Source organism: Psittacula echo (assembly GCF_963264785.1).
Source record: "Psittacula echo genome assembly, chromosome: 9".
In the NCBI taxonomy this organism is placed as follows: domain Eukaryota; kingdom Metazoa; phylum Chordata; class Aves; order Psittaciformes; family Psittacidae; genus Psittacula; species Psittacula echo.
Window position 1 is genome coordinate 8107412 of NC_137745.1, and position 23108 is coordinate 8130519.

The following is a 23108-nucleotide window of genomic DNA, read 5'->3' on the forward strand; positions in this document are numbered from 1 at the left end:
AATTGCCAGTACCCAGAAATATGTAAACTGAAGTTGTCCTAAACAGTGTAACATTCCAAATCAAGCCATAGAACATAAATGATGCAGCTGAGTTTGGGTGGGTCAAGTAAATAAGGGCAGGTAATGAGACCTGTATCACAACCCACTACTTAAAAAACCTAGTACCAGGTATTAAACTTCCTTCCTTAGGAAAGTTGATCCACTGGGCTTTCTTCTATATAAGAAAGCAAATACAGGGACACTTCTAAAAATGTTCACACTATCCATTACCCTTTCAAGGATGTTAAATTTGTTTATGGTTGTTACCTTTCTGCATTCAGTGAACAGGTCTATAACCCCACGCTGCCCCATCTTGTCAGACAGCATTGACTCAAAAATGGCCCTTAAGAATTAGTCATCTGCTGAGACACTTTTTTTAAGCAATGTGCCTTCTGAATTATGAAAATAACTCCAGTGTATTAACCTTCCAGAGTTCTTCAGGCTGAAAGACTGAAGAGGAGAGATACTTTCCTTCCTGTTGCAGCTTCAGGGATTGTCTCTTCCATGTTCAATTTCTTTAAAACACCCACAGAAAAGTTACTGAAGGGAGAAAGAACTAAAAAACTCAGCAGCTCTGAGCAATAACTTCAGAATGGCCCATTAGATGGTATTGAGTGATTCAAGTTTACTATACTATCCCTATAAAGAAACAAATGTGGTTGCAGCTATGCCAGCTCCCCCAGTTAAGAAGGAAAATGAGTTTCCTCTTAACCTTCATGGCTTGTTCCAGCAGCAGTGCTTTATTTTTTTCTCTCCCCTTTCCTTAGCCATCTGTACTCTTTGGGAAGTGCCTACACCTTTCCCATGGTTGAATCCCATTCTGACTAGTGGCTGGGTCAGTTTATATCCACATTAGTGCATTGAAGTCCTAGCTCTTAACTGTAAGAGCTGACCAGGCCATTGGTGACCTGGAGGTCTGTCTGGGTTTTTTACATGCAAGCTGCAAAGTTCTAATAACACACACATGTAGGTAGAAGCAAAAGTGGATGCAGAAGAGAAGGGGAAGTAAGAAGTCACTGCTCTTCTCTGTTGTTGCTTCATTACAAGTGTTGGTTTCATCTGGGCCCACTGGATGTAGAGAGGAGGTAGCTACAAGGGTTTGGAGATGAGCTTAAACTACTTGTTGCAGCACAGTTCTGGGACAAGCTCAGGAACATGCCTCCTCCTGCTCTGGATGGGGCACATTCCACCTTTATGTGTGGTTTGGTTTAGAGAGTGGCCCAAAAGCCTGTGGAATATGGGTCATATTTGCTGGTGAGAGTGATTTTGGAGACTCCAGGTATGATACACAGTGTTTGCTCCAAAGCTGCAAGAAGCTGCTGTTTATTTTTCAAGTGGTGCTTTTAGATACGGCTTTCAGGAATAAGAAATTAAACATGCACAGATGTGCATGAAGTACTGACATAAATACATTATCTACAGTTAATTCAGTCTCAGTGAATGCTCCAGTGGAGCCACATTTTCTGGTGGCAGCCAGGCTCTGATGCACCCCTCTGTAACAGCCAAGAGAAGCTTAAAAGTTGTGGCATGTTAAGGAGGGATGATCATAAAGATACGATTAGAGACTTGACAAATCTGAACAGAGCTCATACACAGAGTCTGCTGTAATCCAAGCAGCATCATTCCCTTTGAGGTTGCTGTTGGGTTATACCTGCTGGATCTCTGTCTCCTGTGTAGAGCAGATCCAATGCATTTCCCATCCCTACGCAGGTACCCAAGCCTTCTATGTCAGGCTTCTAGTAATAACAGACTGCTCTTGGGAAACTTTATGTCGATGATGGATGAATGGGTATTTTCCTCTGAAGTAGCTGCTCCAGAATACATCACTTTCATATCATCTAAACAATGCTGGTCATCCACATTTCCAGTAGCTGCTGGGACTTGCTGAAAAGGGTAGTGCTTGTCATTCAGAGATAAGGAGGGATTAGCTGTGCGATCTCAGCCAGCCTTAAGAGAAAGGTTAAACACTTTGGGAGAAGGAAGTACGTGTGTGCGTGCATATGTGTCTTCCAAAACAACAGATGGTTTCAATAAAGTTGCTCCTGCTGCTAGGAAGTGGCACTTCTTGACATTAGCAGAGCCGTATCTCATCAGGGTTCTTGTTTCTACCAGCCTGTCTCAGCAAAGCCGAATCCACTGTACAGTATGTGGTAATCAGAAAAGGCACTCCAATATCTGCCCCATTAATTGCCCCCGGCCGGCTTTCCCTCTCTCCTGATGTAAGGCCCACTGTGCTCAGTATGGCGGGATCAATCAGCTTTGAAGGGCAACTTTCCTTAACGATCTGCAATTCCCCCTACTTAAACTGCAGCAAGAACTGTCCTTTTAAGGATTCTGCAAGAAATGCATGATTTCTGGGAACCGCTAAACAAAAACCTCTCCACTTCAATCGATACATCAATGTATTAAATTATTGTGCAACTAAATTAATGTGCCCCTTGGTGACAGGATTGCAGAAAATGAGCAGTGTTTTATGCATTAAAGCCAAACTGGTAAAAGATTGTTTTCAAGGTTAGATTGTGCCATACTGAATATCAAGATTTTTCCCATTAAAGTATGACAGGGTTTCGGAGTGCAGTTGTCACCTGTATTGCTTCTTACAGACTCACAGCACAAATTAACATGTACAAATAACTGAAGAGTTGTAAATATTAGTTATTGAGACATTTGGGAGACAGCAAGGAATATTATTTACTAGTATTTTATTTTAATTTTATAATTAAACAATTCTGCTGGAAATTAATGCTTGTTTTTTTAACTTGAGCAATTGATTAAAAGCGACCTTTCAATGTTGCTGTAAAAGACTAAAAAGCTGCTTGAACAACCCCCTAATTCTATTTTTTTTTACACTTTAGTCCAATTGCATTTATTATCTTCATTTTGCTGGCAGTAGGCAGTATGAAAAGTCTTACCTAATACTGTGTCACAAGAGCTGGCATTATCCAAGTGCTCTGTGCATTATCTCTTGCACAGCAGGAGCACAGGGGGTGGCTTGGGCAGTTCCCTACCAGATGACCCAAACCAATAATTTGCCAAAGATATGAGGCTTTCTTGGTCTCTGTGTTGAAGGTAGATGAACCACAGCTCTCTAATTAACTTGTTCTGTAGGTGTAATAAAGGAAAACATCTCAACAGGCTGAGAGAGTTGGGCTTGTTTAGCTGGAGAAGGCTCCAGGGAGACCTTAGAGCAGCTCCCAGGCTAAAGGGGCTGACAAGCAAGGCTTGGGGAATGGCTTTAATCTGCCAGAGGGGAGATTGAGATGAGCTCTTAGGCAGAAGCTCTTCCCTATGAGGGTGCTGAGGCACTGGCACAGGGTTCCCAGAGAAGCTGTGGCTGCTCCATCCCTGGCAGTGTTCAAGGCCAGGTTGGACAGGGCTTGGAGCAACCTGGTCTAGTGGACGGTGTCCCATGGCACTTTCCCCACCAGGTGTTTTCAGATGTATGTTTTCCAGCTGTATCTGCAGGAATGATAAATTAGGTGTGAAGCTAACGCATAAGTGAAAGCATCCCAGTCCCTCAATAACCGGGACCTTCTGGATTCTTGCAACATGTTAAAATGGTATCACTAGTTTCAGTGCATTGCTGACCAACAGAAAACATAAACCAACCAAAATACAAACCAACAAAACCACCCTACCCAAACTAATCAGAATATTGATAAAGGAATTGACATCAATATGCCTATCCATAGCTCCCCTGTGTCTCCTGGGAAGCCAAAATCCATGAAATCAAATAATTTGATCAACAGCATGCAAGTAAATTAGTGTCAGCACCAAGCTGAGAACCCAATATTCTGACTTGTAGTTCTATGCTAGAATAGAGAGCCTGCATCGCTTTGCAGGCAAAACAATGACTGAAGAGAGAAAGAAAAGGATGCAGCCGATGCAAAGGGAGCTGGAACTCATTAAGCAGCTTGTAATTTCTGAAAGAAAGGCTCCAATATTTGTGTGTAATGCAAATGCCATTTCTAATACCTAGCTTCAGCATGCTAGGTGACTGACACGGATTTCAGAGCAACTTGCACAGGCACATGCTTCTCATTTTGCACCTCAGTGATCCAGTAAATAATATGCAGAGATAGGTGAAAAAGCAGGTCCTTGGATTTCCATGGGTGTGCTCCATTGTGCTAAGTCTTCTACGTGCTAAGGACGAACAGTGAAGGCTTCCACACAGGAGAGGGCTGGTGGCATATTACACTTGAGAAGACATCAGACTAAGATAAATAGTTGATATCAATGCCTCTTAAAGAATATTTAAACCTGTTTGTATCACAATTTATGTGCTTCACCAAAGACCATACAAAAGTAAGCTATTTCAAGAAAAGCTTTCACTCCACAGTATGGTTCAATGTGGTATCTGTATTAAAAAACATTCTATGTTTTGCGTCTGCATTTTGAATGCTAATCCAGCCCGGCCCAAGTGTCCACAGCAAGGAAATGAGCTGTATCAGGCAGTGCAATTTGGTGCAAGGTAAGAATAGAGGTATTCTTCTTCTCTCCGTTTTACATTCCGAGGGACAATTTCACAGGCCGTGCCATTGCTGAATGGGGAAATTGGAAAAACTGCAGCATCAATTTGCAGACGTGAAGTTCTATTTTCTTTTACACCTCCTTCTTCAGCATCTCTGTCATCCCTGTGCTGTGTGGCATCAGTATCGACAGCAGCCTGGACACCACTGATAATTGCTAAACTGGGGAAAAGCCATGCCTTGCAAGTGAAAGCAAAGCCACGTCAGCAGCAGGCGGATGACACCGAGTGGTACTGTTCTTGCCTTTAAATTCATCCACTTCAGAGCACTGGTGATGGACCCATGTTACTGTTTCTGAGAATTAAAGGGAAATGTATTTTACAAATTTAAATTTTTATATTTAATAATTTATAAATATATAAATATACATATAATATATAAATATATATTTATATATAAATATATAATATATAAATATGTAAATATAAAATAATTTAAATGCAGTTTTTAACAGAGCTTCCCAGCTAGAAGCTGCAAAGTTGTATTAAATCTATTTTCATCAAACCCAGAAAAAACATACTGGACATTGTCATGCTTCCATTATGGTTAATTCTTCATTAACTGCGTTTCATAAAGGAGGAAAAAAACCCACTTCCACAGCAAACTTCTGATAATGACTCAGTTACCAAGAATGAAGCCAGTGGCCAGTGGCTGCAGAGAACTGGAAAAGCTGGTGACTATCAGCCCCTTGATCTCCAGGATGGAGAGAAATGTGCTTTGTGGTATTAAAGGTCATTGCCAACAAAATGGTTGCTTGTTTGCTGGAGCTGTTCAGCTGCTCTGTGTGTAGGGCTGGTTCAGCACACTGCGCTGGGTGTTGCGAACAATGGTAAAATAAAGACTCCCAGCGTGATGAGCTTTCAGACCAAGCAGTCCATTATGCTCTTCATTAAAGGTCAATTCTGCCTTGCACAGCTCTGGGTCTTGAATCCAGATGCTGCTCTGCCCCAACTACATCCTTGCATTATTAGGATGATGGCAGGCATTTTCTTCTTCCCCGTTTCTGCCCGTTTTCCAGCAGTGACCACGGTGGCTGCTCTGCCCAGCCTGCTGGGCACACAGCTTCTGGGTGACGCCTCTGCTCCACTTTGGGAGGGTCTGCAAGTCAGAGCGGGAGAGAGGCATGATAAAGCAGGAATCGGGATGGGTTTATTTATGTGGAGAGGCCATTTCTGCTGCGTGGCCTTAAAGAGGAGAAGACTCACAGCAAAGTGCTGAGGGCTGACCGCACGCCCCTGCCTGAAGGCCCCAAAATGGCTACTCCGCCCTGGGGCGCGTTGCTACGAGACGGGCAGAACCCGTCCCCATGTCCCCCTCCGCCTCCTCCTTTAAACTACAAGACCCAATCAGACCGCCAGGAGGGAACTACAACTCCCGGCATGCCCCGCGCGCCCGGGGCGGTGCACGGCCGGGATGGAGGCACGCACTACATTTCCCGTCAGGCGTTGGGGGTTGTGGCCAATCAGCGCGCCTCAGGTTGGCCGGTGCTAGGAGCGGGGTTGGCTTCCGCGGGAGTAAGCGGGCCGCGGAGAGGGATCGGCGCGGGTGACATTTCCTCTCGGGCCGCCCCTCTCTGCCGCTGCCGGAGCGGGGCCCCGAGAATGGCAGCGTTAGGAGGTCGGTGCAGCCGGGCCAGCCGTGTGGGGGACCGGCCTGTGGGACGGGGCACTCGGGGTGGGGTGGCTGCTGTGGGGGGCCTGTGTGGTGAGGAGTGTGTAGAGGGGGAGGCCTTTACTGGGGGGGTGGCCGTGGTTAGAACCGAGGTTGGGGTCCCTGGGCTGAGGCGTGGGTGTGAGGGGGGACGGGCCCGGGGAGGCCCGGGGTGCTTGGATGAGGGGCCTGCGGTGTGGGGAAGGTGATGGCAGAGGAGGGTGTCTTGAGTGGGTTGTGTGCAGGAGTGTGAGGTGGGGGCTGGTGTATTGGACAGAGAGCAGGGCCGCGTGAGGTGTGCGGCAGGGCTGGGCTTTGTTAGCATGGAGGGAGGGTTTCTTCTGAGGGACACCCCAACGCTTGTGGTCTGTGTGAGGGGAGCTCTGCCGAGAGGGGTTGTGCGTGATGAAAGGCATCTATGAACGTGGATGTGTGGGGAGTGGAGAAGGGAGGGCGGTCTGATAATGTGGAGAGTGTTTTGGGGTGATATCTGAGAGAAACAGTTAAAATTTTGAGCTGCAAGTGAGAGGAATATTGACAGAGCATAGAGCTTTGAGCAGGAGGGGGGAAGTGAAGGTGATGGAAATGACTGGTAAGGTTTTATGGGGTGAAAGCTGAAATGTGGATAGTGTCAAGGATTAAGTAGAATACATGTATGAGTACCTCTTCTAGCACTAGAAGCTGTCTTGCTCGTATGTGCACATTGCCCGAGTTACTGGCAGGGTCAGAAAAGAACTGTTTTGCATCTTTTTCACTGTTAGAAAAATAAATGAAACTCTCCTGCAACAGTAGCTACATCAGAGCTTTGTGTACATCAAAGCTGTGGTAGGTAGGAAGCCTTGGAACCGATCTAGCAAAGTATTATTTACTTGGAATTTGCTCGCTGGTGATTGACGCTGTTTCTAAACAAGCACCAATTCTCCACTTCCCTAATGATTGGTGAATTTTGAATGTTGGAGCTCAATTAGTGTGATAAAGTCAAATCCCCTGTTGTAGATTTTACCTGAAGTATTTACTATTGTATAGGAGGAGTAGGGAGGGAAGAAAGTATTTTGAAGACTTTTCCTAACAGTACTTTGAAGAGACACTGATGATATTTGGCCCGAAGCCTCCACGGGAAATGTGTGCCCAACAGCAGATCCCCACTGATTTAATTGTGACTGCTTAAAGCTGTGTCTTAATTCTGAGTAAGAGAAACTGTAACTGCTGTTTATCACTACGAATTAGAATTGAAATTTCCTGTTCATCATCAGCATTGTTGTTTCCTGTCGTCTTTGCCCCTTTGTGTTGCCCAAAATTTGTTGGAAACATTCTCTGTTGCAGTCAGCAGCTTTACCTGATTTGCAGCTCTTGCCACCTAATGTTTTTCTTTTGAGCTCTCCTTTGTTGTTGTTGCGTAAAAATTTTGGTTGCTATTACGAAACAGTTTTTCGTGCTTGAGGTATTGCTCAATTTTCACTTTGGGCTTTACTTCATTAGGCACATCACATGTTACTTAGAAGCATATGCTCCACTTCATATGTTTTCACAATGATATGTGAGCTCCTTCATAGCCAAGCGATTTGATGTGGCAGTTGTGTTGTATTTGTAAAGAAAAACATTTAAGCATCCATACAAACTGATGTGAATTTAAGTTTATTGCCCAATGTATTTACTGTTTCTTCATGAGTCCACGCTATTAACCATCACTTGTGTAAGCTAGAAGCCAGTTCCTGTTTCAGTATGAAGTTAAGCTTGTGCATATAGACTTGTGTAATGGTGATGTAGGTTGGAGGCTTATGTTATTCTTCTACATTCTTTGGTTTTCCTGTTTTATAAGTCAGTAAGCTTTATGATTCTTGACTTAATTTCCCAGTGATATGGAGTAAGTATGAACTATTTGGAGTTTTTTCTTCTTAATGTTAATAGTGAGACAAGGGGGGGGCACAAAATTACAAATGGAATATATAAACCTTTAGAATCAGTTTTAAGTAATGTTAAATTTCATGGCTCTATAACAGTAGCAATGGAAAATTACTGAGGTGCATGATACCTAGAAAAAAAAAAACAATGCAGCTAGAGAACATACTGAGAATTCTTGTACAAGATAAACTGTTATAGTTGACGTAGTTTTAGGCCCTATGACCTTAGTACAAAATGAATGTAAGAAAAACAGGCTAGAAGAACAGGACGCAAGGATAAGGAGTATCTGGGAATGGCAGGTGTCCAGGATGGGCTGCAGCTAAGCTAACTGATAAGTAGAAAGACAGGAGGATTGTTATCTGTGGTGTTAACGAACCAATTAAGCTGGTATAAGCATCTACTTCGTGTGCTTCAAAGGCTGCCAGAAGTGATGAAGATTGTTGGAAGAAGTAAAAGACCCTCAGAGACCACCACCACAATTTTGTATGCAGGCGGGGAACTTTCTGGAAAATGATGTAATCCATACGTAGCCTCATGAATATGTATGTATGCCCAGTGGCTATATAAGGACGGCTTGTGTAGCAGTACAGGGACACACGTGAGGAGGAGGTATCCCCCGTGTCTCCCGGCACTGCAATAAAGAATACCTGCTTGTCAACTTGAAAACTTTGTTGGCGAGTTTGTTCCTGGAGTTTTTTCCGAATCAATAGATATAATTTAATGGTTAATGGTAACCAATGCATACATTGGGGAAAAAAAAAAAAAATCTTTATATCTTTACTCTTGAAAGTGTTAGACTTGCTGTTGATGAATAGTGACAATGAGGAAGTATGGAATATTAATTTGAGCTAATTCTTGCTCCTGCATGGTTTTTCTTTGGAGGGAGAGGGTTGGGGTATTGTATTTCTTGTTTGTTAGTTAAACAGTTTCAATTTTTGCCTTGTAGAACCAAGTAAGTTTTCACAAACACTGAACGGAATTCCTTCTTCAAACCCAGTCAGCAGTGGAATGGACCCCTTCCATGCTTGTAGTATTCTTCAACAGCTGAAAACCATGTATGATGAAGGACAACTGACAGATATCGTAGTGGAGGTGGATCATGGGAAAACATTCTCCTGTCATAGGAATGTTCTTGCTGCAATCAGTCCTTACTTCAGGTACAATAGTCCATTGTTCTAGTCATCAAAAGCAAAATTATAATTGAAGTTCATTAAATAAAAATCACACCTGAACTAATATTCCATGGAACTTGGTAATATAGTGAACCTAGTTAAGTAAAGGTTATTGTTCTCTTCAGGCCAGTGAATTAGCAGTGTCTATTTATAAAATGAGAGTTTCACTGGAGGAAATGTTACATGATTTAACAACAAAAAAAACCCTAACAAAAAAAAACCAAAAAAACCCCCCAAAAAACCCAACCAAACAAAATTGCATCCAGTTTTGAGGGTATCTTGGATACAAGAACAGCATATTTAAACTCCTTGTTTCCTTTTAAAGTTATATATTCTAGTATGCTAGAATGTGCATGTGAAATAACGTTGAAAGTTGAATGTGAAGACTTGGGCATGTCAAGAGCTTTGCTTGTAAACTGAGTGAATTTTAGTATGGGGTTAATGAGATAATTAAGCAAGAAATTAAGAGTTTGCCGCTTTTGTTTCAGTAAGTCTAGAACTGATCTTAAATTTAGGTATCCAAACAGAACAGTATAACATCAGTGATGAATGTATTTGTGCTGATGAAAGAGCAAACTGATTGGGATTAGCTGTACAATATAACTTAATTTCTCATACATATACATAGAAGGTGATTACAAATAAAACTGCTGAATGTTTCTCTTTTGTAGATCTATGTTCACTAGCGGCCTTACAGAGAGTACCCAGAAAGAAGTTCGTATAGTTGGTGTTGAAGCAGAGTCAATGCATTTAGTATTGAACTATGCATATACCTCCAGAGTAATGCTGACAGAGGCCAACGTTCAAGCTTTGTTCACTGCAGCTAGTATCTTCCAGATCCCTTCCATACAAGACCAGTGTGCTAAATATATGATCAGTCATTTGGACCCACAGAACTCCATTGGGGTGTTTATCTTTGCTGATCACTATGGTCATCAGGAACTGAAAGACAGATCACAAGACTACATTCGTAAAAAGTTTCTGAGTGTCACCAAAGAGCAAGAGTTTCTTCACTTGAGAAAAGACCAACTGATAAGTATACTCGACAGTGACGACTTAAATGTAGACAAAGAAGAACATGTTTATGACAGCATTATAAGGTGGTTTGAGCATGAACAAAATAAGAGAGAAGTGCACCTTCCGGAAATATTTGCCAAATGCATCCGTATGCCTCTGTTGGACGAGACATTTTTAGAGAAAATCCCTCCCGTGTTTGCACAGGCTATGGCCAAAAGCTGTGTACAAAAGGGACAACATAGTGCCAATGGCTATACACAACGGCTTGGAATGACCGCTTCTGAAATGATCATATGCTTTGATGCTGCCCACAAACACTCAGGAAAGAAGCAAACAGTGCCTTGTTTAGATTCGGTCACAGGGAGAGTGTTTAAACTATGCAAGCCACCAAATGACTTGAGGGAGGTTGGAATTCTTGTATCTCCTGATAATGATATTTATATTGCGGGTGGTTACAGACCAAGCAGCAGCGAGGTCTCCATTGACCACAGAGCAGAGAGTGATTTTTGGATGTATGATCACTCTGGCAATAGGTGGATTCCGAAAGCTCCTTTGCTGCGAGCCAGAATAGGCTGCAAACTGGTTCATTGCTGTGGTAAACTGTATGCAATAGGTGGTCGTGTTTATGAAGGAGATGGACGTAACTCACTCAAGTCTGTGGAGTGTTACGACAGCCGAGAGAACTGTTGGACAGCTGTCTGTCCAATGCCAGTAGCAATGGAGTTTCATAGTGCTGTGGAATATAAGGATAACATCTATGTTTTACAGGGTAAGGTGGTTTGACTACATGGTGTTTTGTTGGAAGTGGGAATTGTTCGATCTGACTATGCTCCCTTAAGCGCCTTGAAAAACCTAAATTTCCTGGACATTTAGAGTACACCTGGAACAACAAGGTGGAAGGAAAGCTAGGAAAAGCAGTGGGTAAGGAAGAGTGAGGTTGCTGCTTGAGTTCTCGTGCCCTGGGAATGTGCCGCTGAACTGTAGCATTGAGTGTTGCACAAATGGCAATTTTGGTGGTTCTAAGTCAACAGTATAGTATTAAATTTTACTGTCGAAATTTTTTATTAAATCTTCATCTGGTTGAAATGCGCTAATGTTGAAGAAGAGATATTGTCCTCTGAAAAAGCAGGTTTCATTTTATTTAGCTAAACCTGTGAAAATTCCTGATGTCTGTATTGTTGGTGACCACTGAAAGCCTTCATTTCATCCCCTACCCTGCTATTTGAAGTCAACCTGGAAACTAGGAAAGATGATTTCTCTCTTTCTAATTAGCTCTGTTTCTTTGGTCAGTAATTATATAGTGCCTTTACATCCTTTCTTCAAGTAAATAATCAGACTTATTGGTGTATTAGATATTATTAAATTAATAAACAGGATCATTATCAGAATGGATAAAATAATTTTTTCTTCATTCTTCTATAAAATACCTATTTGTATTTTGAGCCATATAGCAGTCTGCACATAAAAGTGCAGAGACTGGTCTGTGGGGCTGTAGTAAGAGTCCCAAGAAGTGGAACGAAAGAAGAGAGGGTGTCTTGGTTATGTTTTGCTAAAGGCCACCTCTGAAAACACCTGCAGAAGTTGGAGTCTTAGGTTCACATCAACACCCTCTTTGGGTTGCTCTCCATACAAAGCTGGACCAGAAGAAATAGGATAGAGAATACTGTAAAGTCATTGTTATGTACTGGAAGAACTCAAGTGGATGTCTTGACTTTGCTTCTCTGCTGCTTGGTAAGGTTGGGCTTCCACATGACTGCCAGAGACTTTTGTAGTTTCTGTATCAGGTTTGACTCTTGTTGGTTGTGGCTTTAAATAATTGTGTTACACTGGCAAGCTATCTCTGTCTGTCCTGTTGAGTCAGACATCTTTAGACGGTTAAAAGAACACAGAAGAATATTTAATGTAATACTTTAATACTTAACATAGTGACAGGACAAGTGGTAATGGCTTTAAAACGAAAGAGAGTAGATTTAGATGAGAGAAAAAGAAGAACTGCTTTTCAGTGAGGATGGTGAGGCACTGGCAGAGGTTGCCCAGAGAAGCTGTGGCTGCCCCATCCCCGGCAGTGTTCAAGGCCAGGTTGGACGGGGCTTGAAGCAACCTGCTCTAGTGGAAGGTGTCCTGCCCGTGGCAGGGGGGTTGGAACAGGATGAACTTTAAAGTCCCTTCCAACCCAAACCCGTCTATGATTTAACTTGTTAGAGTTTGTTAGAACTGCTAAAAAAAGTAAACAATTTTATAACCTGCATAATTTGTTTACAGATTTTAACTGCACTAATTCTGTGCTTCAGTGGTTTAAATGACAGCTCAATGCTTGCAAGGTATTTCACTGTGCAACCAGCAGATTACAAAGATTTATGTTATGGGAAATAGGCAACTTTTCTGTTTGAGTGTGATAGATAAAACCTTGATTGAGTTGCACTGAAGTAGTATAAAAAAGTTAACTTTCAATAACCTTTCTAGAGAAAGGTCATAAGTTTGAAGTAGTCAATAAGGATTGAGTATTAAAATGCCAAAGGAACACGAGCATCAGTCATAGGAGATTACACTTTGGAATAAAAATTAATAATCAAAAAATGTATTATATGTAAGACTTGGCTTTTAAGCTGTCCCCCATCCATTTTATTGTATCATTGCTGTATTCTTTGTATACTTGAGGTGCTTGGTTACACAGCGGTTTGGTTAAGATTCTTAAAACAACCATGTGAAATTATATATGGTTTGAATTATGCTGGTATTTGGCAAATGTTAGGCCTTTATTTCCCCAAGCTTTACAAAAGGCAGAGTAATCTTCATCTATTTTCATCAAGTTTGCAGAGCATAAGCTTTCAGTCAGCTGAACTTCCATTATCTGCAGCCTGTAGATGCTTCTCTGTGCAGTGAACAGAAGAGATGTTTTGTAATCGCATCACAAAACTAATGATGAATCAGTAGCTTCATGCAAATGCTCACCTGGCATCCTTCTAAGCAGATCAACCCAAATGTGTAACCCAGCTTCCTGATACAAGTGGTTTCAAAGTCTGTGTGTGGTGTAAGGCACAATTGTTTGCTCAGGTTTAATGACTTTTTGACAATGAATTCAGGGACTCCGTGGTCTGTATATGACCTATTGTGAAGATGTTAAAGAACAAAACAAAAACTCCAGACATTTCAAGCCTAGAATCTTATAAGAATTTGTCCCAAATTAGTAAGCATGGTTTAGAAGTAGGGAAAGATATCTAGTAAATATGTAAAAAATATTTCTGATACATTTCATGTTCCCTCTTTGGCTGGAATAGAAACTCAAAGTAGTTTTTGCTCATGTGTTTGTAACCTGGACGAAAACAGGCCATGGTGCTAGGGTTTCTGTTATGGGATCAGGGCATTTAGAAATTGGTAGACTGTGTCTGTGGAAGAACGTATCTGAAAGCTTAGTAGCTGCAGAATTACTGGTCTGGGAATGAAGCATAAGTTATGTTTTATTTTCCCTCTCTTTTTTCAGGGGAATTTTTTCTCTGCTATGATCCTCAGAAGGATTACTGGGGCTTTTTGACCCCAATGACTGTGCCTAGACTCCAAGGCTTGGCAACTGTGTACAATGACTCCATCTACTACATAGCTGGAACCTGTGGAAACCATCAACGTATGTTTACCGTAGAGGCCTATGACATTGAACAAAATAAGTGGACTCGAAAAAAAGACTTCCCTTGTGATCAGTCCATTAATCCATATATAAAACTCGTACTCCTCAAAAACAAACTCCATCTGTTTGTCAGAGCTACTCAAGTCACTGTTGAAGAACATGTTTTCAGAACCAGCAGGAAGAATTCACTCTACCAGTATGATGAGGTTACTGACCAATGGCAAAAGGTCTATGAGACTCCAGACAGGCTCTGGGATTTGGGCCGGCATTTTGAATGTGTTGTTGCTAAATTGTATCCGCAGTGTCTTCAGAAAGTTATTTAAATCTTGTTTGTTCTCAGTCACAGGCCTTAGTGATTTCAGTGGTGATCTGATGCTAGAGAAAACATGTCTTAAAAGAAAACAAAGAAATCCTGTCAGTATTTATTGTAAGCTGAAACAGACCGTTTTTTGTCTATGGGGACGGGTGCTCTTTAAAGGTTGCAGTCTGGGGCGGGAATACTGGTTCAGTTTCATATTTACTGATGCTTTCCTGGGAAATGAGAAGGAGGTTACAAAGTGCAATTATCAGCATTTTTTTTTTTTTCTGGTAAACACTTAATCATGTCATACTAGAGGGGTGGTTTTGTGGTAAGAGCAAATTAAGTGGAAGAGCCAGGATAACTATGCACTACAGTGAAAGAAAATCTAGCATTACTAGCTAAGGATGTCCAAGATGTTTTGAAGTGACTTTTCTTTTTTTTCCTCTCCTTTTTTTTTTTTTTTTTTTTTAATACGGGTAAATTTTGAGGCAATATCACTAAGTTGGTTTTCTTTGGTTGTTTTTTATTGATTGAAAGTACGTAGAGGAATAATAGATCCTGATTCATAATGATCTCTCTTTTTTTTGTACTATTTTTGAAGTCTACGAAGATGTTTTGTGATGTTTGTGCACTACAATTAGGAGGAAAACTCAAGTCCTCAAGTCAGAATTGGAGCACAGAGTACCTTTGCCCTGGACGGATCCTGTTCACATTACTGTACCACTTCTTGTCTGTGGATTTCTGAGCTTAATGATGGAGGGGAATCCCAACACCTATTTTCTGCCACATAGATGTAGTGTTGTAAAACCGCATTTTTAACACTGCTTAACACCTTTTTTTCCATCCCATAAAGGGCTTGAACCCAAAAGTTGATGGTGCTAGTACGTTTTTAATACTTGTTTGTCTGAAATGGGCCAGCTTTATGCTACTGTTTAAGACAGCCTGTTAGTTTCCATGAAATGTGTCTGTTGTGAGGCCCTGTCCTGTTGTCAGGTTGTCTTTTTTAACATAACATTTTTACTGCAGTGGTATTCTTGCACAGAATGGTGACAGGATATGGCCTTCATAATAGTGATTATTTTTCTGTTCTTTTTGTGTGGAGTGTTCACTTTGTCTCCACTGAAGTACAGTGCTATGTGCAGAGTTGGCATGTGCTCCAGTAGTTTGGAAAAGTGTGGCTTAACTTTACAAGTTGTTGTTCTTTTCTCCCTGCAGTCAAGCCCTCAAATAATTCCTCTTTCATTCTGATCTATAATGTGAAAATTTGCACTACTGAGCTGTCTTCGTTATCTGATGTATTAAAGGAAAATTGACAATAAGTGTCCGTGGCTTAAATGCTCTGAGGTGCAAATACGTAATAGGAATCCAGTGTATTGCAACACTTTTCTCTATGTATTTAACATTTAGTTTATTTTTGAGTAGTAAATGAGTTCAAAGTTCAGCCTCTACTTCAGAACTGAAAACTGGATTTAAAAGGGAAAAGATTAATCCTAAAACTCGTATCGGCTGTAACTCACCAGGTTTACTTTGTTTCAGCTCTAATTTTTGCAGAGCTGTGAGTATGTTATCTTACTCTTCCCTGTTTTCTCCAATTGACCTACGGAAATCAGTTAACTTGAAAGAGCAGTGGCCACCGCTGGCTGTAAATGCTTACCACTATCTGGCTTCACAGCTGATATTTCAGTAAGCCAAATATTTAGCTCGTTATTTATCCCCCCTGGCATGGCTGAGGATTTTGATAATGTTTGTTTACAACGTGGCATTACTGTTCCCAAATGGGATCTTTCTCATCCACAACAATACATGCCTGGTTCTAATTCTTAATTCTTGCACAAAGTGTTTAAAAGGCAAAAACAAACGCAAAAACTGTGAAATGAAAAGGAGAAAAAAAGAAAAAGCCTCTTTGCATTACATACCTCATCTTCCAGAGACTCACCAAGCCGCTGCTTTTGAACGTGAGCGCCTGAATTGACACTTCTTGCTAAGACTGCATTTTCCAGCAGTGTTGAGGTGTATTGTTTTTCTGTTTAGTTTTCCTCTGGATACTGTTTTCTGTGTATCCATAGCCAAGAATAAGAGTGTTCGTGTTTTTTTAAAGGGCAACTGATTTCGTTTTTGCAATTACCCTTAGTCCTTGGCTAGCTCTTTGCTCTGTTGTAGGCCTCTAGCTGCAAGCTTTCTGAAGCACCCTCCCTAACAGTGTTGCATTTGTGTGTAAAACCATTTCTTTGCAAAGTGTTATGTACCTTTCTTTCTCTCTTTTTATTTTTTTTTTTTTTTTGGTTGGTTTTGGTTTTTTTGTTGTTTTGGGTTTTCTTAAGCTTGGTTGAATATTTACAAGACTTCTTGCTGCTTTTTGACAATCTATATTTATTTAGTAGAACAAATTTCAATATATTACTTGAAACTATGAAATAGAATTGAGTTAGCAGTTGACTGGTCATGTGATGTATAGAAGTACAATATGCTGTGGTTAATTCTACAGTAGGTTTGTTCATTTTGTTTTATCTGCACTAAAGTACGAAGATCTCCATTCTGTTTAACCATTCAAACTGAGGGTGTGATCCAAGTCTGTTATGTGTTTAAAAGTTAAATCCTGGAACTTGCTGTGGGAGTAGAATATACTAAACTTTTTGCATGAGGAGTTTGTTGAGACAGTAATGTAGCTGTGACATTTTGCCAATTCTTAAATGCTTCTACGTCTTGCTGAAAGTCAGATTCCTGCTAAAGTTTTGCTTTAGAGTCAGGCTTAAGTAAACTTGCACAGCACAAGAGAAAAAAGTAATTGCACCAAAGGTACTGATAATATTTAAGCAGTAATCTGTACATTTTCCCCCACTTGGTATTTTTTCTGCATTCATTTCTTGCCCTTTATTAAATGAATTTCTAGCATTGTGAGGACTTTGTGAGTGTAAATCTCTTTTTCCAGACGTCTTAGTTACTTTAGAAGGCAACATTTTGTAATTTCCACTTGATTCCATCAGTAAAATTTAGACTAACTAAAAGCAGTTCTGGTGCACCAACCATGCAGTGTGTGTATGTTCTACAAGAAATCGAAGATCTCCCTGTTCGTAAGGCTGTTTAGAAATGGCATCCAACATTCAGTGCTCAGGTATGTTAGTAAGAAGTACTGTAGTCCTATGAGGGCAAATGTGTGGATTTTTAAACATTTTGCCATAATTGCACAATTTTGCATTTTTACTTAATGTCATGTTATGTTTCTTAAAATAAACCTATTGTTGAAATACAATTGAGTTCAACTGGCTTTGTGTTAAATTTTGTGCATGCTTTTTAATGAACTTCTGCAAGTTAACCCAGTGATACATCTTTTTGATGCTTGTTCAGTTGTTTCTCTACTTGTGTGTAATGTATCTATGTAATTTTTTCCTTTACTTTTTAAGGCTGTTACTTGGGGTGGAAGCTGCTTTGTTCTGCTTTGCTGTCTCCTTGTTGCTATTCAGGTCTAACTTCTCATTTGCTTACACGCAGGTGACATCATCTTTCCCTTTCCCTTCCTCCTTGCCTTTGCCTGGAGCTGTCATCACAGCAGGAATGTCAAGTAGGGCTTTCCAGTCTGATACTGCTGCACATTGGAAAACCGTGAAATGCTTCATACTGAGTTTCCCCAGCATCTTTAGTAAGAAAGTTCCTTCCGAGGTGGCAAAAGGGAGGTGGAGAGTACAGTGATGCTGGTTGCAAAGGAGTCTACTGCAGAGCTGAGAACAAGAAGCCTCTTTTCCCCTAGCTGTTTAAACAAAGCTCCAGCCTTATATGTGGCTTCTGATGTAGTGACAGTGCTTAGCACATCTGCTTGTAAATTATAGTTTTCATTTGAGAACCTTTGTTCCCTTTCAGGGACTGTCTAATGATGCTCAGTCATTGCAGGCTAGGAAAACATGAAGTTCTCTTGTTTGGGAATGTACCACTTTTATTGAGTTCTTGCAGGTGTTATTTCCACCCTCCCACCCACTCAGCCCCTCACCCCCAGCCTGTAAATTTGTCTGGTTGTGATTTAAAGGCTGTTCACGTGGTAGTCTGGTCACAACGGAAGAAATTCAGCATCCAGGCTAGTGGTGGTGGTGTATCTTCAGATGAGCTCTGCACACACGGCCGGTGAGTCAGGCTGGCTTGGCTGCCTGAGCTATGCAGGAGACTGCTCATGAGCTATGCATTGCTGTACCCACATGTCTGGAGACTTCTGCATGATGATCCTAGCCTTGGGTGAGTTTGTGCTAGCAGATCCATGCTCCTGGTCACTGTTTCAGAATGGTCCACTCTCTCCAGTTGGACCAAAGAGCAGCACCCATGGGTCCTGGCCTCTTTGTGTAATCACTGGTTTATTTTATGTGATTGCAGCATTGTTCTTCATAGTTGAGCTACTTTCTTCCAACCTATGACAGCATGTACTGAACAGTCTTGATATCTTTTCTGTTTGCAGTCTTCTGTTGCTGGGAACTTTTCTCTGGAATAATCAGCCAGTAGAGCAAAGGCACCACTTGCCTTCCTACTTTCCTGTCCAGATCTGCAACTGCTCTGTCACAAACCAGGGATGTGTCCTCTTGAAGACCTAGCAGAAAAAATGATGAAGCCAGCACAGAGGAGGTAGGCTTGAACTTTCTAAGATGTATCTGGAAGGCACTCTTGGTTTGTAACGGCCACAAAGAAGGACCAGAGCCAAAACTGGGACAGGAGTAGTTCAACCATGTTCTTTGATTCTTCTATTTCTCTTTTGCTCTCATGGCAAAAAAACATGATAAATGAATTCTATGATTCTATGATTCTAATTGGCCCTCAGTGCTCCAAATTCCCGAGTAGCTCTTATGAAATCACTCTAATACTTGGCATGCAATGAATGAGAACTTTGCATGGTCAAATTGACCTATTCAGGTATATTGAGGGTCATGGCTAAGTAAGGGAGCAGTTTTGCAAATTATTATACCCTCTAAGCATCAAAGAGGATTTCCCTTCTTTGGATACTGCAGTAAATTCTGATGGTTTTTTTTTTGATGAGAGAAATATATGGGCACTTGGGGAGATTGTTTCTGTCCTGGGAGGGGATGGAACTATTTTCTGGCTATTTTGATTTTCCCTTTCAGACATACTTAGGGAAGCAAGACATGTTATTTTGGAAGCATTTGCTGGAGGAATGGAACACACATGTACACCCCAAGGCAAAGTAGCATTACTTAAATGAAATAATCCACCAGGTTTATTCCACTTTCATGAATCTGTGCCTTGGTTTTTCACAGCCCCAAAGCTATGAAGAAGTACACTCACATATGCTGTGTGCAGGGGATATCTCACAGCTGGGCACTCATGCTGTCAGTAGGCATTGCTATCTGCTTATCTCTGTGCAACATGTACTCCCCTCTCTGCCTCAAAGTTTGAACCTCACCCCTTCCTTAACATCTAGTTAAGGTCCCGTGTGCCTCACTGCTGATTTCTGTACTTTACACAAATGATAATGCAAATGTCCACTGTCAGAGGCAGGTATTTATTAACTTTGGCTGAGTTTGTGTGATCGAGCTACAGGTTAACAAATTATTTCAGGAGCAGCAAAACTAACTGATTTCTAATGTGTCTCTCTGTAGCAGGTTTTCTGAACCCTAACAAAGGTTGTGTTTGTCAGTTTCCCCTTGCAGAAGTTGCACAGGGTGCCCAGAGAAGCTGTGGCTCCCCCATTCCTGGCAGTGTTCAAGGCCAGGTTGGATGGGGCTTGGAGCAACCTGGTCTAGTGGAAGGTGTCCCTGCCCGTGGCAGGGGGGTTGGAACTGGATGAATGTTAAGGTCCCTTCCAACCCAAACTAGTCTATGATCTCCTTCTGTTCTAGCCAACTAATTGCACACAAAACATGTACAGACTACACATCTTTCAAAGCTTTGGCCCTCCATAAAATGTAATTTAAACCAGACAGCATCTCAGAAGTTGAGGTGTATGTGGTAGCAGATAGTGAGAGTAATTAAGCACATAAAAAAAACCAAAACAAAACTAAATAGTGTGTTTCCTCAAGGAAAAACAGGCTAAAAATCCCCCCTTGAAGAGTTGGCTGGGTTTGACTGTTTTTGAAGGACTAGGCAGTTTCCAACATGTCGTAAGTTTTTGAGTAAAGAAGATGTAGATCTGCATGAAGAGGAACAAAAGGGAAATAGGTAAAGCATTGTGTCCTACTCTTTATAGTACCTGAGTGATGGTGAGACCTTCCCAGTGTGGAAGGACCATTGCTGCATGCAATTCTATAGAAGTGAGTGTCAGGTTCTCCTAGCCCTGCTGCTTTGTGCTGCGGCCCCACAGCCACAACAGGTTAATGGGGCAGGAGGCTGTGCCCTTACAGTCTCAGTTGCCATCTCTAAAGTATGGAGTCTGACCTCTTAAAAGACAGTATGTGCTTATTTAGATCTTCAAGTGTCACTGAGTACTAGCAATGATAACATACCTGTAAAACATCAACCAAAATAGTACCAAATAAGTCCATTTTAAGGAATGCTCTCTGCGTTCCCATGTATCCTTAGTACCTGCACATGACCTCTTTTTTGCAGCTGTTAGTGTTCCAAAAAGCTGTCAAGGTCCAGTGCGAATGGAAAATGTGTGAACTGTACACTCGGTTTGTGCCAACTTTTGATTCTTTTTTTAATGATAGCTTTTGATTATTTGTAAACTCAATTCTGAATTTCATGAGATTTATTATTTTGAAATCAAGTTGGTATGTGATACATCAGCTGCAGGAAAATACTTGCAGTTAAATTTTGAATTGCTTTTTGCCCTTCTAGTTTGATCCTGTTCATATTCCTTCAGTAACAGATTTCTTCAAATATTCTGGAAAGTTCAGGGGCAGCACTATTTGGTGAATATCAAATTAAGCTTCTTTCACAGTCAATAAGTGAATTGCTTAAATTGTATTTACTCTGGAACTTGCATTTTGTTTTTTCTTAAAAGAAATAAGAGATGTACCACATTTTACGTCAAAAATAGTATATGGAGAGCAAGTATTAAAGAGCCCTCTGATTAGTCCTTCACATTTCAATTTTTCATAGGTCAATGGAATAGTAAAAGAGTTTCTGCTGCTTTTTTCTATCTCAGCCACTGATGGAGGTGATTTTTCCAAGGTATTCCAAAGTGATTTTGAAAAGCAGTCTCAATCGTTTGAATTGCTGTTACGTCTGAAGTGCATACAAATGGCCACAGCCCAATAACCATCAGTAGAAAGCTTTTATAATGAAGGCAATTGCTATTAACACAGAAGTGGAAGGAGGGACAACTTAATTTAACAAAGGCAAATTCATGTTTTGATTTGGTAAAGTACCAAAATGTCTAAAATATCTCAGAGCCTGGGGAACTCTCAAGTAGCTGCGAGCAAAGGGGAAAGCACAGTTTTAGAAGAAAAGACCAGCAGTGTAGAAACTACCGAATTCTAAAAGGAATTTCACCTTTTGCAAAGCCATTGAGTGTTCACAGTAACATTGCTCCTAAAGGCTGTAGTGTTGAAAGAAATGACTCTTGTGAATCCTAGGTCTGGTGTGATTTCAGCCTCTTCAATAGGCAGCTACTGATGCTCTTCAGTGGGACAGCACTGAGGACCACAGGCATTTCGAACACTCTGCAGTGAATTCTCATAGCACCTATAATTGATATATTCCTTTCAGAAAACAGAACACACTGGATATGCTTGTTACATTTCTGGCTGTGAAATGCTTTTAGAAAGAATAACTTGTAGAAGCCATGACCAGCAAGGTAAAGAGGGCTGGACCATAAGATCAATTCAGACCTAGGTACGTTCAGTTGGTATTCTTTCCCTGACAGTGGATATCTGGGGAGACAAGAATGGAGCTGGCAGTCAATATTCCCCAGCCTCCAGCAATTTGCAACTGCAATGCCAGAGGTGGCATCTTTGTATTTAATAGCCCTTGATGGATTTCTCCCAAGAATTTATCTTGCTGTCTTTTGACACTTGGAGACTTTTTCAGCATGCAGGTAGTATTGGCTGGTAGAAAATCCTTTTAAATTTGACGAGTGCATTGTGTGTCCTGTGTGAAACGAACATCGAGCTGGCTGCAATAGTGCTGGTAGCGGCCTTTCTTTTTAATGTAAACTGCAAGCTAGTGCATGGGTTTAAGCATTTGCTGTGTCCTTGCAAGGAAGCTATTTTTGTTGGGGCAATACAAAACAGCATGGATGACTGCACGTGGCTCCAAGGAAATGTGGGTTACGGTAAATGCTGACTTGCAAAGTTAGCTTGGATATATTATTTTTCTCTGTGTTTATTTACCTTTCTGTTGAGTTTTATACTAGATTGGATGAGAACATTATCCTGACCTGCCTATAGTCAGCTTGATTCTTGCAATTTCTTGTGCTTAAGTCGTGCATTGCAATGTCTGGATTACAAACATACCAGGGGAATGGTTTAAATCCCCAAGTGGGGATTTGCAACCTAAGTCTTGTGGAAACATTCCTACTGAAATTGGGTTATATTAAACCTCCACAAAGTGTGGACTCACATTGTGGACATTGCTCGCTTGTCCCAGTCATCCACTTGGTTACTGGCAAGAAATTCAGGAACTTTGCATATCCTCCTCCCCTTGCTCCTAGGTGAAATTTACCCCTTAATAAGTGTTGCTGTGGTTTGTGAATCCCTTCGTTTGTTCTTGAACGATCAAAATAAGTCTGATGCAGGATTTTAGGTGACTCGGGTGTCATGAAAGAGAATTTCAGGCAGAAGGTTAAAATTCCTACAGCAGGATAGGCAAAGATAGGGGATCTCTGTATGCAAATGCCCCCAGAGGAGAGAATGGGAGCAGAGCCTGCAGAAATGTGGTGTGAAGAAAGAATAAGTTAATATGTACAAGGAAGAGAGGGAGGAAGGAAAAAGGATATCTGGCAA

At 41.2% G+C, this 23108-nt stretch overlaps 2 protein-coding genes across 3 annotated transcripts in view; both read left to right on the forward strand.

Moving 5' to 3' along the window:
• Window positions 1-6050: 6050 nt before the first annotated feature.
• On the forward strand, window positions 6051-17482 carry KBTBD8 (kelch repeat and BTB domain containing 8). 2 transcript variants are annotated; one of them, XM_080625797.1, is made up of 4 exons: window positions 6051-6185; window positions 9067-9277; window positions 9964-11078; window positions 13791-17482. In XM_080625797.1, exons 1-4 carry the CDS (start codon window positions 6170-6172, stop codon window positions 14252-14254), a joined length of 1806 nt encoding a protein of 601 aa, XP_080481923.1. In that variant the 5' UTR covers window positions 6051-6169; the 3' UTR covers window positions 14255-17482. The 2 variants fall into 2 exon arrangements, with proteins under 2 accessions (XP_080481923.1, XP_080481924.1); XM_080625798.1 differs by having other exon boundaries at window positions 6078-6185; window positions 8538-9277.
• A 144-nt stretch (window positions 17483-17626) lies between these two features.
• The window catches only part of LOC308225216 (monocarboxylate transporter 2-like), a 46429-nt gene continuing 40947 nt past the window's right edge, over window positions 17627-23108 (forward strand). Inside the window, exon 1 of the mRNA XM_080625799.1 lies at window positions 17627-18834. The gene's annotated coding sequence lies outside the window, so the exon portion shown is untranslated. The remainder of the gene's footprint in view (window positions 18835-23108) is intronic.